At 37.0% G+C, this 13,435-nt stretch overlaps 1 protein-coding gene and 1 non-coding gene across 2 annotated transcripts in view; one reads left to right on the forward strand and one right to left on the reverse strand.

Annotated features, from left to right (window-relative positions):
• GPR158 (G protein-coupled receptor 158) overlaps positions 1 to 13,435 on the reverse strand; it is a 476,701-nt gene that overhangs the window by 21,527 nt on the left and 441,739 nt on the right. The window contains exon 7 of the mRNA XM_058297805.2: positions 9,876 to 10,114. Coding sequence (XP_058153788.1) covers positions 9,876 to 10,114 — 239 coding nt within the window. The remainder of the gene's footprint in view (positions 1 to 9,875; positions 10,115 to 13,435) is intronic.
• On the forward strand, positions 802 to 905 carry LOC111767142 (U6 spliceosomal RNA). Its single transcript, XR_002799035.2, has one exon. It is a non-coding gene; the product is annotated as a U6 spliceosomal RNA (small nuclear RNA).

Here is a 13,435-nt window from a genome sequence, read left to right on the forward strand (position 1 = left end):
TACAGGGGAACTCACAGAAATGAGTTAGAATCCCATGTATATTCAGGCTCAGGGAGCCAAGTCCACAGAGACCCAGAGTAGAAAAGAAGCCACTTAGGAGTACTGCATACAAAAGGGTCCCCAGAGAGGCGAGAAGAAGAGAAAAATCCTGGCAGAATGGTGGTAACTCAAGTGGTACACACACTCAATCCAGTTACTGTTAGTGAAACTACCTAAATGCACAATGGAATTTTCTGGAGTGACCCACCTTCCTGGATTGACCTCATCTGGCTCCCAAGGAGGGAGTACCCTAACAGGGAAGAAATTGGAGGCACAGAAGCCTTACAGAGACCAAAGAAAGGGGTAGGGGTGCTAAACTGAACTCTTGTAAGACTGGAGGGTAACAGAACTGAAAAGTGAAAGGAAAATGAGGCACTGAGTGAGGAAAAGCATTTAAACAAATGACAGAAGCAGGAGAGAAAATTCTGCCCCCAGATAAACAACAGAACAAGATTCCCAGAAAAAGGAACAAAGAAAAAGAAACTTTTAACAGGAGGTGAAACAATTACACAGAAGGTGCAATCTTAAAAACTGTACCTCATATCCAGGGCAAGAATCAGATGAAGAAAAGCTAAGAAAATCTGAATGGTAAAACATGGATTACTCTAAAGGGTCCAAAGTAAGTTAGATCAAATGTCAAAGAAAAGCTTTAACACAAAGACAATCAACAATAAATCCCCAGACAAGAGGGAGAAATTCATCTTCACAGTTAACTTATCAAGATAATCAGTTGCCTAGACATGAGCAAAAAATTACAAGTCAGTGCTTGTTTTGGCAGCACATATACTAAAATTGGAGTGACAGAGAGATCAATATGATGTCTGAGCAAGGATGACATGCAAATCTGTGAAGTGTTCCAGAGTTTTTGTTTTTGCAAACTCACAATTACTCTAAAAAAAGGGAAGTAACAGTGGAAAAAATTACATGCCACATTAATAGGAAGATATGGCTCAGTCAAAGAACAAATTAAAAATTCAGAGACACAGAATTTGGAAGTACTAATCAAAGAAGTTTGAACAAATCTAAATCAATTCAGGAAGATGAAGAAAAATATGCATAAAGAGATAAAGCATATTAAGAAGACAGTGTGTGAGCATAAAGAAGAATTTTAAAGTATAAACAGAAACATAACAGAAATTATGGGATGGAAGTCACAGTAGTAGAGATTCAGAATACACTAGAGGCATACAACAGCAGATTTGAACAGGCAGAAGAAAGAATCAGCAAACTAGAAGACAGGGCAATTGAAATTATACAGTCAGAAGAACAGAGAGAAAAAGAAAAAAACTGAGCAGTGTCTCAGGGATCTGAGTGATAGCATGAAGTACACAAACATATGCACTATGGGTGTCCCAGAAAGATGAGGGAAAGAGGGTAGAAAGAACATTTGAGGAACCAATAGCTGAAAATTTCTCAACTCTTAAAAAAGACATAACTATTCATGTCCAAGAAACACAATGTACTCCAAACAGAATAAATCCTAGAAGACCTACTTTGATACACATACTAATCAGAATGCCAAATGCCAAAGATAAAGAGAGAATTCTGAAAGCAGCAAGAGAAAGCTGATTTGTCACATACAAGGTATGTGGCAATTTCTAAGTGGCAATTTCTCATCAGAAAGCATGGAGGTGAGAAGGCAGTGGTATGAGAAATTTAAGGTACTGAAAGAGAAAAAAAATGCCAGCCAAAAATTCTTTGTCCAACAAAACTGTCCTTCAAAAATGAGGGAGATAGAAGGAGATGTGGCTCAAGTGATTGAGCTCCCGCCTCCCACATGGAGGGTGTCACTGGTGCCTCCTAAAGAAGACAGCAAGCTGGCACAATGGGCAGTTGTGAAAGCTGATGCAACAAGATAACGCAACAAGAGACACAAGAAGAAAAACACAATGAGAGCCATAACAACGTAGGGAGTGGAGGTTCCCAGTGCCTCCTAAAGAAGATGAGCAAGACAGTGAGCTGACTCAAATGCACCTGCAAATTGACACAATAAGATGATGCAACAAGAGGCACAAGAAGAAAAACATAATGAGAGACACAACAAAGCAGGGAATGGAGGTGGCTCAAGTGATTAGGTGCCTCCCTCCCATATTAGAGGTTCCATGTTCAGTTCCCAGTGCCTCCTAAAAAGAAACAAGGAAGACATGGCAAGTGCAAACAAAGAGGGATTGGGAAGAAGTATATAAAAATAAATAAATCTTAAAAAAAATTAAGGAGAGTTAAAAATATTTGCTGATAAATATAAACTGAGAGTGTTTGTCAACAAAAGACGTGCCCTACAGGAATTAGTAAAGGGAGTTCTGCAGGTTGAAAGGAAAAGACAGGAGAGGGTAGCTTGGAATGGTGTGAAGAAATGAAGATTCAGAGAATATGTATGCTTTGAAGCTAAGTTGGTCTTTTCAAATTAGTAGGTTATAAATGTAGGTTGCACAATATAAACCTCAGAGTAACCACAAAGAAGGTATTCTGAAAGTATACAGAAACAGAAATTAGAATGGGATCAGGCAAGTATATCACAAAAAATCAACTATACAAAAAAGGAACTTGCAATTTAAAGGAGTACAGAGACATAAGGAAAAGATATGACATTTAAAAACCAAATGAGGCCGCGGACTTGGCCCAGTGGTTAGGGTGTCCACCTACCACATGGGAGGTCTCCGGTTCAAGCCCCGGGCCTCCTTGATCTGTGTGGAGCTGGCCCATGCACAGTGCTGATACACTGTCCCCCACATAGAGGAGCCCCACGTGCAAGGAGTGTGCCCCTAAGGAGAGCTGCCCAGCGTGAAAGAAAGTGCAGCCTGCCCAGGAATGGTGCTGCACACAAGGAGAGCTGACAAAACAAGATGGTGCAGCAAGGAGAAACACATATTCCCGTGCTGCTGACAACAACAGAAGCGGACAGAGAAGACGCAGCAAATAGACACAGAGAACAGACAACCAGGGTGGGGGGTGGAAAGGGAGAGAAATAAATAAATAAATAAATAAATCTTAAAAAACATATATATATATATTAAAAATAAATAAATAAAAAAAATAAAAACCAAATGACAAAATGGCTGAAGTAAGTACTGCTTTTACATTAATAACACTGAATGCTAATGGATTAAACTCCCCGATCAAAAGACACAGATTGGCCAAATATACATAAAAGAATGATTCAACTATATGTTTTTTACAAGAGACTCACCTTAAACCCAACAAAAATAGGTTGAAAGTGAAATGTTGGAAAAATATATTGCATGCAAAATGTAACCAAAAAGAGCTGGGGTTCCTATACTAATATCAGACTAAATAAACTTTAAGTCAAAAGCTGTTGCAAGAGATAAAGAAGGACACTATATATTAAAAAAGGGACAATCCATCAAGAAGAAATAAATAACAATCATAAATATTTATGGACCTAACCATGGTGCCCAAAATACATGAGGCAAACTCTAGAAATACTGAAGGGAGAAATAGACACCTGTACAATAATAGTTGGAGACTTCAATATATCACTCTCATCAATAGATAGAATATCCAGACAGAAGATAAACAGAGAACTTGAATAATATAAATGAACTAGACATAAAAGACAAATACAGAGCACTGTATCCAAAACAGTAGGATATAGATTTTTCTCAAGTGCACGTGGATCATTCTCCAGGATGGACCACAAAACAAGTTTGTTGGGTCACAAAACAAGTCTCAATAAATGTAAATAGTTTGAAATTATATAAAACTTCTTTTCTGACCATAACGGAATCAAACTGGAAATCAATAACAGGTAGAGAGCTGGGAAATCCACAAATAAATGGAAGTTAAATAACATGCTCTTAAATATTCAGTGGATCAAAGAATAAATTGCCAGGGAAATCAGTAAATATTGAGACAAATGAAAATGAGAACATAACATATCAAAACTTATGGGATGCAGCAAAGGCAGTGCTGAGGGTGAAATATAGCCCTAAATGTTTACATTAAAAAAAGAAGAAAGCTAAAATCAAAGCCCTAACCGCACATCTGGAAGATCAAGAAAAAGGACAGCAAGCAGGAAGAAAGAAATAATGATTAGAGAAGAAATAAATGAAATTGAGAATTTAAAAAAGAGAGAGAATACCAAAATCATGAGCTGGTTCTTTGAAAAGCTCAATAAAATTGACAAACCCTTAGTTATAATGACCAAAAAAAGAGGAAACACAAGTAAATGAAAATAGAAATGAGACAGGGCAATACTACTGACACTACAGAAATAAAAGGAATCACAAGAGGACACTATGAACAACTGTATGCCAACAAATTAGACAACCTAGATGATGTGGACAAATTCCTAGAAACACACAAACAAGCTCTACTGACTCTAGAAGAAACAGAAGACCTCAACACCAATTGCAAGAGATTGAATCAGTCATCAAAACGTCCCAAAAAGAAATGCTTAGAACCAGATGGTTTCACTGTTGAATTCTACCAATCATTCCGAGAAGAAGTAATACTAATTTTGCTCAACCTCTTCCAAAAAAATTGATAATTGAAGAGGAAGGAATACTACCTAATTCATTCTATGAAGTCAACACCACTCTAATAGAAGAGTCAGCTAAACATACTAAAAGAGAAGAATATTACAGAGCAATTTCTCTTCTGAATATAGATGCAAAAATCTTCAACAAAATACTTGTAAGTTGAATCCATAACACATTAAAAGAATTAATGACCCTGATCAAGGATGTTTTATCCCTGGTATGCATGAGTGGTTCAACATAAGAAAATCAATGAATGTAATACACCACATTAACAAAATGAAGGGAAAAATACCACATGATCATCTCCATTGATGCAGAAAAGACATTTGACAAAATGCCTTTCTTGATAAAAATACTAGAAAAATAGGAATAAAAGGAAACCTCCACAAGATACAGACCATATATGAAGAATTCACAACTAATCTCATATTTAAAGGGAAAGACTGAAAGTTTTTCCTTTAAGATCTGGAACAAGACAAGGATGCCCACTATCGCAACTGTTACTCAGCATTGTACTGGAAGTTCTAGCCAGAGCAGTTAGGCAAGAAAGGTTGGGGGGGGGGGGGGAGGGAAGGGAGAGCATACAAATTAGAAAGGAGAAAGCAAAAATTTCACTATTTGCAGAATGACATGATCTAAAATATGGAAAGTCCTGAAAAATCGACAACAAAGATACTAGAACTAATAAACAAATTCAGAAAAGTGATAGGGTACAAGATTAACATGCAAAAACCAGAATATTTCTACAGCTAAGTAATGAGCAAGCTGAGGAGGAAATTTAAAAATTCCAATTCCAATAGCAACTTAAAGAATCAAACTACAGATAAATTTAACCAAGGATATAAAGGACTTGTACACAGAAAACTATAAAACATTACTGAAAGAAATAAAAGAAAATCTAAATAAATGGAAGGATCTTCTGTCATCTCATAGATTGGAAGACTAAATATCATAAAAATGTCAATTCTACCTAGAATGATTTCTAGATTCAACTCAATCCCAAGCAAAATTCCAATAGTCTACTCTGCAGAAATGGAAAAGTCAATTATCAAAGTTTTTTGGAAAGGAAAAGGGTCCTGAGTAGCCAAAAACAAAAAGAAATTTGGAAGATTCACACTTCTTGACTTTAACATATATTACAAAACTACAGTGGTCAAGGCAGCATGATACTGACACAAAGGAGAGAGATATGGACCAACGGAATCTAATTGAGAATTCAGAAATAGACCCTCACTTTTATAGCCAATTGATTTTTGACAAGGCTGCCAAGTCCACTCGATTGAGAAAGAATAATGTCTTCAAAAAATGGTGATGGGAGATTTGGATGTCCATATGCAAAAAATTGAAAAAAGACCTCATTTTCACAGCACATACAAAAATTAACTTAAAATGGATCAATGGCCTAAATAAACCAGGAATATAAAAGTGGAAGTACATGAAGTGAAGCATATTGAGGATTGTTTTAGGAAATGATTTCTTAGAATTTACACCCAAAGCATGAGAAATAAAAGAAAACATAGATAAATGAGACCTCCTCATAATTAAAAACTTGTGTGCCTCAAAGGACCTTGTCACAAAAGTGAAAGGATAACCTACTTAATGGGAAATAATATTTGGAAATCACATTTATTTATTTATTATTTACCCCCCCTCTCCCCCAGTTGTCTGCTCTCTGTGTACATTACTGTGTGTTCTTCTGTGACCACTTCTATCCTTATCAGCGGCACCGGGAATCTGTGTTTTTGTTGTGTCATCTTGTTATGTCAGCTCTCTGTGTGCGCGGTGCCATTCTTGGGCAGCCTGCACTTTCTTTCACGCTGGACGGCTCTTCTTACGGGGTGCACTCCTTGCACTTGGGGCTCCCCTATGCAGGGGACACCCCTGCATGGCAGGGCACTCCTTGCGCACATGGGCCAGCTCCACATGGGTCAAGGAGGCCCCGGGTTTGAACTGTGAACCTCCCATGTGGTAGGCAGATGCCCTATCCATTGGGCCAAGTCTGTTTCCCTCCAGTAAGGGTTTAATACCCTGAATATATAAAAAAATCTTATAATCCAACAATAAAAAGACACACAGCCCATTTAAAAATGGGCAAAAGACTTGAATAGATCTTTCTCCAAAGATCATATACAAATGGCTAACAAGCACATGAAAAGATGCTCAATATCAATAGAAAATCAAAACCTCAATGAGATATTATTTCACACCCACTGGAATGGCTACTATTAAAAAAAACAAACAGAAAATTGGAGGACATGTGGAGAAATAGGAACACTCATTCATTCCTGGTGGGAACGTAAAATGGTACAGCCACTGTGAAAGAAAGTTTGGGAGTTCCTCAGGAGGTAAATATAGATTTGCCATATGACCTGGCAATCCTGCTACAAGGTATATACCCAGGAGATAAAGCAGGGACTCAAATAGTTCATAGAGGCATTATTCACAATTGCCAAAAGATGGATGCAACCCAAATGTCCATCAGCTGATGAATGGTTAAACAAAATGTGGTATGAACATAAGATGGACTATTTTTCAGATGTTAAAAAGGAATGAAGTCCTGATGTATGCAACAACATGGATGAACTTGAGGGCATTATGCTAAGTGAAATAAACCAGGTACGAAAGGACAAATATTGTGCGATCTCACTGATATGAATTAATTATAATAAGCAAACTCGTAGAGTTAGAATCAAGAATATAGGTTATAAAGGGATAGATTGAAGGTAGAGAATGGGGAGCTGATGCTTAATTCGTACAGAATTTCTATTCAGGTTTATTATAAATGCTTGAAAATGGATGGTGGTAATGGTAGCACATTATTATGAGTGTAATTAACAGCACTGAATTATATGGGTGAATATGGTTACAAGGAAACTTTAGGTTGTATATGTTACCAGAATAAAAATTAATGATAAAACAGGACTGTATAACACAGTGAACCCTATGATGGGCAATGGACTATAGTTAATAGCACAATTATGAGAACGTTCTTTCAAGAATTATGCCAAATGTATGACCTAATACAAGGTGTTTATAATAGGGTGGTATATGGGAAATGTAAACTATGACAATAGTTAATAGTACTATTTTAATAATCTTCCATTAAGTGTAACAAAGGTAACTACTGTTAAAAAATAGGACAGTTATAAAAAAACTGCTCTCATCAATGTAACGAAAGTTCCACACCAATGCAAGATATTGATGGCGGGGTGGTTTATGGGAAACCTGTAAATCCACAGCCTCTCTGATAAAAAAAAAAAAGAAATTATCACAAGATAAAGGGAACTGAGTCCATTCTTTGTTGTTTGGGCAAATATTTATTGAGTCTACAACTGACAGCTGGACTTTACTTAGTGCCTGGGGACGGTATCAAAAGTATAGTTGATGTTGCTGCAGAACGTAAAGCTACCAGGCTGTGGGAAGAAGGAAGGTGTGCTGATGGAAGAAGCCATTGTTCTGCCTTCAGTAAGCTACAGAAAATATATTGAAACATCAGGAAAATTAAAGGTGCTGTGTCCGATCATGAATAGGGTATGTACTGGGGCATTATTTTTATTATAGATGTAGATGATTCCCAAAAAGGGATGATAGTTTAAGCTTGATAGGATTTCTAGTGTAATCTAGAAATAGTCTGAGACATTCAAATTCTGAAATTCTCCTTCTACCAGATAAAATAAGTCCTTAAAGCATGTGCGTACACACACATACCCAGATCTGGGCTTATAAAACATCTCTCATGTTGTCCAATGTCTGTCTCCTGCAGTCACAATGTTCATAGCCTTGTTTGTTTTCCGTTTAGTATCTCTCACAATTTTTAAATGTAGGGCATAATATGATTATTTAAAATTCTAAATAGATATAAACGGCGATGGGATTCTGAAAGTAATTTTTCTTCCCATTCTAGGTTTTCAAATCATTTCAGGCTCATAGAGGCTCAGAGCTTTTTCCAAGCTGTTTTCTATCCTTGTTTCCACTTTTTAAAAAATCTTGTGGTAGAAAAATCATTGAGATGAGCAGATTGAAGCAACCCTGGGCAGTAAGCAAAATTACACAGGTCTTTTTTTCCCTTAAATTCCTGACCTATATTTCTAACTAGAGTTGTGCTTCGATGGGAAAACTAGTGTTTCAAAACTCCAAATGGTTCTTTAATCTATTAATAATAGATTGTTTTGATAGGTAAATCTGAACTAGAATGCTAGTTTATCCATGTATTAACCATTGCTTTTCCTTCATTTCTAAATTGACCCCTAACATAAATACACACAGCTTCTCGAAAAAGATTTCCCACAGCCTCAGGTGAAAACATCTTTTGCCTCTACACAACCCCTTCTCTGCATAGAAAGACTTCTTCTTAGGAAACAGGGAATAATTTAGCTTCAGTTGACCAGAGATATATGAATTTACTCATGAGCAAGAGCCTGGATATAAAAAATCAAAGAATAAGTATGCTACTTAGAAAAATATATAATGAGAACTGAAAAGAGGCATGTGCTGCACATTAGAAAATATTAAATTAAGGGATGTTAAATGCAAAATTTCTTACTGCTATATGCTAAAAGAGAAATAAAATGAAAATTGCTGTAGGATAGTGTGAAAAAATCATAGCAACCTTGCCTCAGATTTTTCAAGATAGTCCTAATTTCAAATATTTGCCCCTACTGTTAAATCATACTTCCTGACTTTTCTTTAGAGAACGGTGTTACTGAAGGAAGAGCTAGTAGTTTATGTGTTCTAGTAGTTTATGGGAGAAAAAAATGGAGAATGAGAAAGTTACCATAACAACAATGGCAACATCAATAACAATTTAACTCCTTCTTAACCTCCTAGTATCTGCACCCTGATCGCCAGTCTTGATTTTCTAAGAGACCCTACCCAGACCAGCTAACACTTTGTGGAGTATTTATTTAACCAAATCCTGTCTCTTAAGCCTTACTACTACTTTCTCACGGCTAAAGCTAAGTCCTAGTTCCTGCCACCATAACGATGTCCTCTCCTAGCTTCTCTCCACCTCCTTCCCTTAATTGAGAACCTGGCTGTAGCCCAAGGGGCTTCCACCCTGCAGACCCCTCAAGCCAAACATCTTTATTCTCTCTCACATGGTCCATATCCCATTGTCACATCTGGAGTTGAACGCAGGGTCTTCCTTGCTTTCTATGTCCTCTTCTTTGCTATTATCTAGAATTAATATATAAAACTGCCCATTTAAAAAAAATCTCAGTTCCCTCCTGCTAGTAGAAAGATTTTCTAACTGGTAAGCTTTCTCTCTGGAGGAAAGGACTTCTAAAGGAGACACTGGAAAGAGGACAGGACAACCACACAAGGCAAGAGGCCACATACCAATTGCTGTCATGTAATCCCAGCGGTCTATGAGGCACATATTGAAGATGAGGTGATCAGATGTTTTCCCCTGGCCAATAAGTGAAATCTCCCTCTCCAGATTCTGGCACACAGACGAAGTCCAGCCAACCAGAAACCAAAACACCACCAGCAGTATGACCGCGAGCATCCTCATGACCCGCCCTCCAGTCATATACGGAATCCGCTGGGCTGTTCGGGAGAGAAACACCTTCAAAACCCTGGAAAAGCAAGAAAACAAACCGTGAAAAGGCAAACCTAACACTCAGAAAGGAAAATTCCAAAACTATCATGTTTTTCTAGATTAAACTTAAACCCACCATAATCTACTTCCAGAGTTTTGACAGAAAACCTAGAAATGTTTTAATTTAATTTCATTCTAGTTTATCTTTCAACAGGAAAGCAAAGAGCCTGCATTAGAGACCACTGAGTCATACTCTTCTGAGGATGTCTTAATATTTCAGGGAAAATTCTCAGGAATTTGGAATGGTCCATTAACAAATTTTACTCAAGGTTTGTGAGTTATCAAAAATAGTCTTGAAAGTAAGTAGTTGGATTTTTCAATATTACACTGCTATAAATGTCTTTAACTCCTTCTTTAAACTGTACATTTTTATAGTAGAGATTACAGGTATTTTATGAAAAGCATTTCATATGACTTCCCTTCATATTTTATCACACCATCAAAAATAATGAAATAATTATTAAAACAACAAGAGGGATATTTAAATACTAGGTTAGCTGGATAAGATTGTTGCATTAAGGAAGAAAATTGGGATAACCTATAAGAAATATAGTGATTTTTTAAAAAATGTTTTTTCTGAATATATGACTCAGACAAATAGCCAAGGTTTAGAACTACTGGATTAAATATTTAAGGACTGTTCCAGGGAAGCAGATTTGGCTCAACTGATAGAGTATCTGCCTAACACATGGAAGGTCCAGGGTTCAAACCCAGGGCCTCCTGATCTGTGTGGTGAGCTGGCCCATGCTCAGTGCTGATGCGTGCAAGGAGTGCCGTGCTATGCAGGGGTGTCCACCGTGTAGGAGAGCCCCACGCACAAGGAGTGCGCCCTGTAAGGAGAGCCACCCTGCGTGAAAAAGTGCAGCCTGCCCAGGAGTGGAGCCACATACACAGAGAGCAACGAAAAGAGACACAGATACCCAGTGCCGCTGACAAGAATGCAAGCAGACACAGAAGAACACACAGCGAATGGACACAGAGAGCAGACAACTAGGGGGGAGGGGAATGGGAGAGAAATAAATAAAAAATAAACCTTAAAACAATTTTTTTTTTTAAAAGGTGATAGGAAGACAAAAATTCAACCTTACCATAGGAATCCTATGCCCATTCTTCAATTTTGGCTTTATGACTTCAAGTGATTTTAGTTCCTCACCTTCCCCCTTCCAAATTCTGACATTTTTATGTCACAAAATTGTGATTTGAAATATATTACCACCAGATAAAATCAGTTTCCAAAAGACAGAGGAGTATTTTCACAACTGTCCATGCCTTCCCCATCTCTTTCTTTCAACACTTTTAAAGCTACATGATTCCTCATAAATGTCAGAAATGAGGCAAACACATCTGAAATAGCCTGATGATATTATGCTGCTTTTCTACAGGTAGCCCTTTGGAATCTTTCCTGAATAAACATACCACATCTAATAAAGGAAGTTATTTTCCAGCATGTCCTATTTATCCTTGTATCTCTCTATATTTAACCACATCATCCTTCAGCTAAAACACAGCATGAAGGTATTTAAATATGAATGAACACATCCTCAATTTTTCGGTGAAACCATGTTTGAAAGACAATGGTATCAAATGAGGAAACACTAGAAGCTCTCTTAACCAATCGACATTCAACCAATTTGCCAGATTCACAGCTGTGCTCTGTTCCCACGTAAAGGACATTGAGACCTGCCCGCATCGTGCTGAGTGCCACCATTGCTAAGTAGCCCACAAAACTACTCTCCAGGATGCTGCAAGCATTTCTGCTCCAACTAATTGAATTGCTACTTGTTAAGGATGCTATATTTGCTCCCAAATCTGTTAATGCCTGTTTATTTATCTCAAGTACAAACTAAATAAAATGATTATATAGGATGTGAAATATAGTCTTATTTGTATAAAATCCATGTTGAATGCTTTAGAAAGACTCCGTCACTAAAATAAGCTATTGTTAAGTTGGGGGAAGGTTAGGAAATTGTTAAGTATCAGGGTGGGTAATAAACACACAAATCTCAAAAGATTCTACACTCAAATTGCTTCAAAAGAATCTTTAGACTTTCACTCCTATTTCAAGAACCACTATGTAAAAGTAGATAATGCACTGTGGCAATTTCTACTAGAAAAAGAGGAATGAACTCCAAACATCAGACCCATAGTCATAGAGAAGGCCTTATTTTAAAAAACTGGTGAGTGATTATTTGTGTATTTTGCATTGCAGTATCTATATACTTCTCTCTTTTTAAGAAGGAAATATTTTATTTTTTATAATTTTTTTTATTTTTAAAGAAGCTTTACATTACATAAAAAATATAAGGGATCCCCATATGTCCCACTCCCTCCCCTGCCACACTTCCCCACATTAACAACATCTTTCATTAGTGTCACACATTTGCAACAATTGATGAACACATATTGAAGCATTGCTACTAACTATGGACTACAGTTACATTATAGTTTACACTTTGTCCTGCAAAAATTTTTAAGTTATGACAAAATATACAATGGCCTATATCTATCACTGCAATGTCATGAAGGATGAATCCAATGTCCTGAAAATGCCCCCATATTATACCTAGTCCTCCTTTCATCCCTCAGAATCTCTGGTGGCCACTTCCTTTACATCAACGATAAAAGTTCCTCCATTGCTAGAATAATAATGTTTATGGTAGAATAATAATAAGTTCTACTTTAGTCCATTGTTCATTCCCCAATCTTGAGGATTTGGGGATGGTGATGTCCACTCTGCTTCTAATTGAGAAGGGGCTTAGATCCCATGGGACAGATGGATGGAGCTATCTTGCTCACAAAATATTCCTTGGGATGGGTGTTGTCCCATCATCATCTCCTTGTTAGTTGTCCTGGGTAAATCCAATGAATTGGAGAGTAGGTATTGCAACTCTGCTGAAATTCAGAGCTCAACTAGCACATGGAAGGACCAAAGTATATATATAATTCTTTAATGCCTTTCTGCTTTAAACAATTTTATCAGTTAACTGGCCAATGACTATCCCCAATTATATTGGATAAGAAGGCTTCTATTGTAATCAGCAGTTTAGATATAAAGATCAAATGATTCAAACAACACTTAGAAGTGACAGAAAATTTCTAGGAAATTAAATTTTTGCCAGTTCCAATCTTGTTTTCTATAAGAGAAACTTGCAGTCACTATATAGACAGATATTTCTGGTTGTATCTGAGTCAATTCTACAATTTTGAATAATAAAACTCTCAAAAGAGGGACCCAGACCTATTTTTCAAGTCTTCTAAATTTGGTTAGGGCAGAAAAAGAGAGAATGGTTCTAAATTC

The sequence above is a fragment of the Dasypus novemcinctus genome, chromosome 5 (assembly GCF_030445035.2).
Source record: "Dasypus novemcinctus isolate mDasNov1 chromosome 5, mDasNov1.1.hap2, whole genome shotgun sequence".
Classification (NCBI taxonomy): domain Eukaryota; kingdom Metazoa; phylum Chordata; class Mammalia; order Cingulata; family Dasypodidae; genus Dasypus; species Dasypus novemcinctus.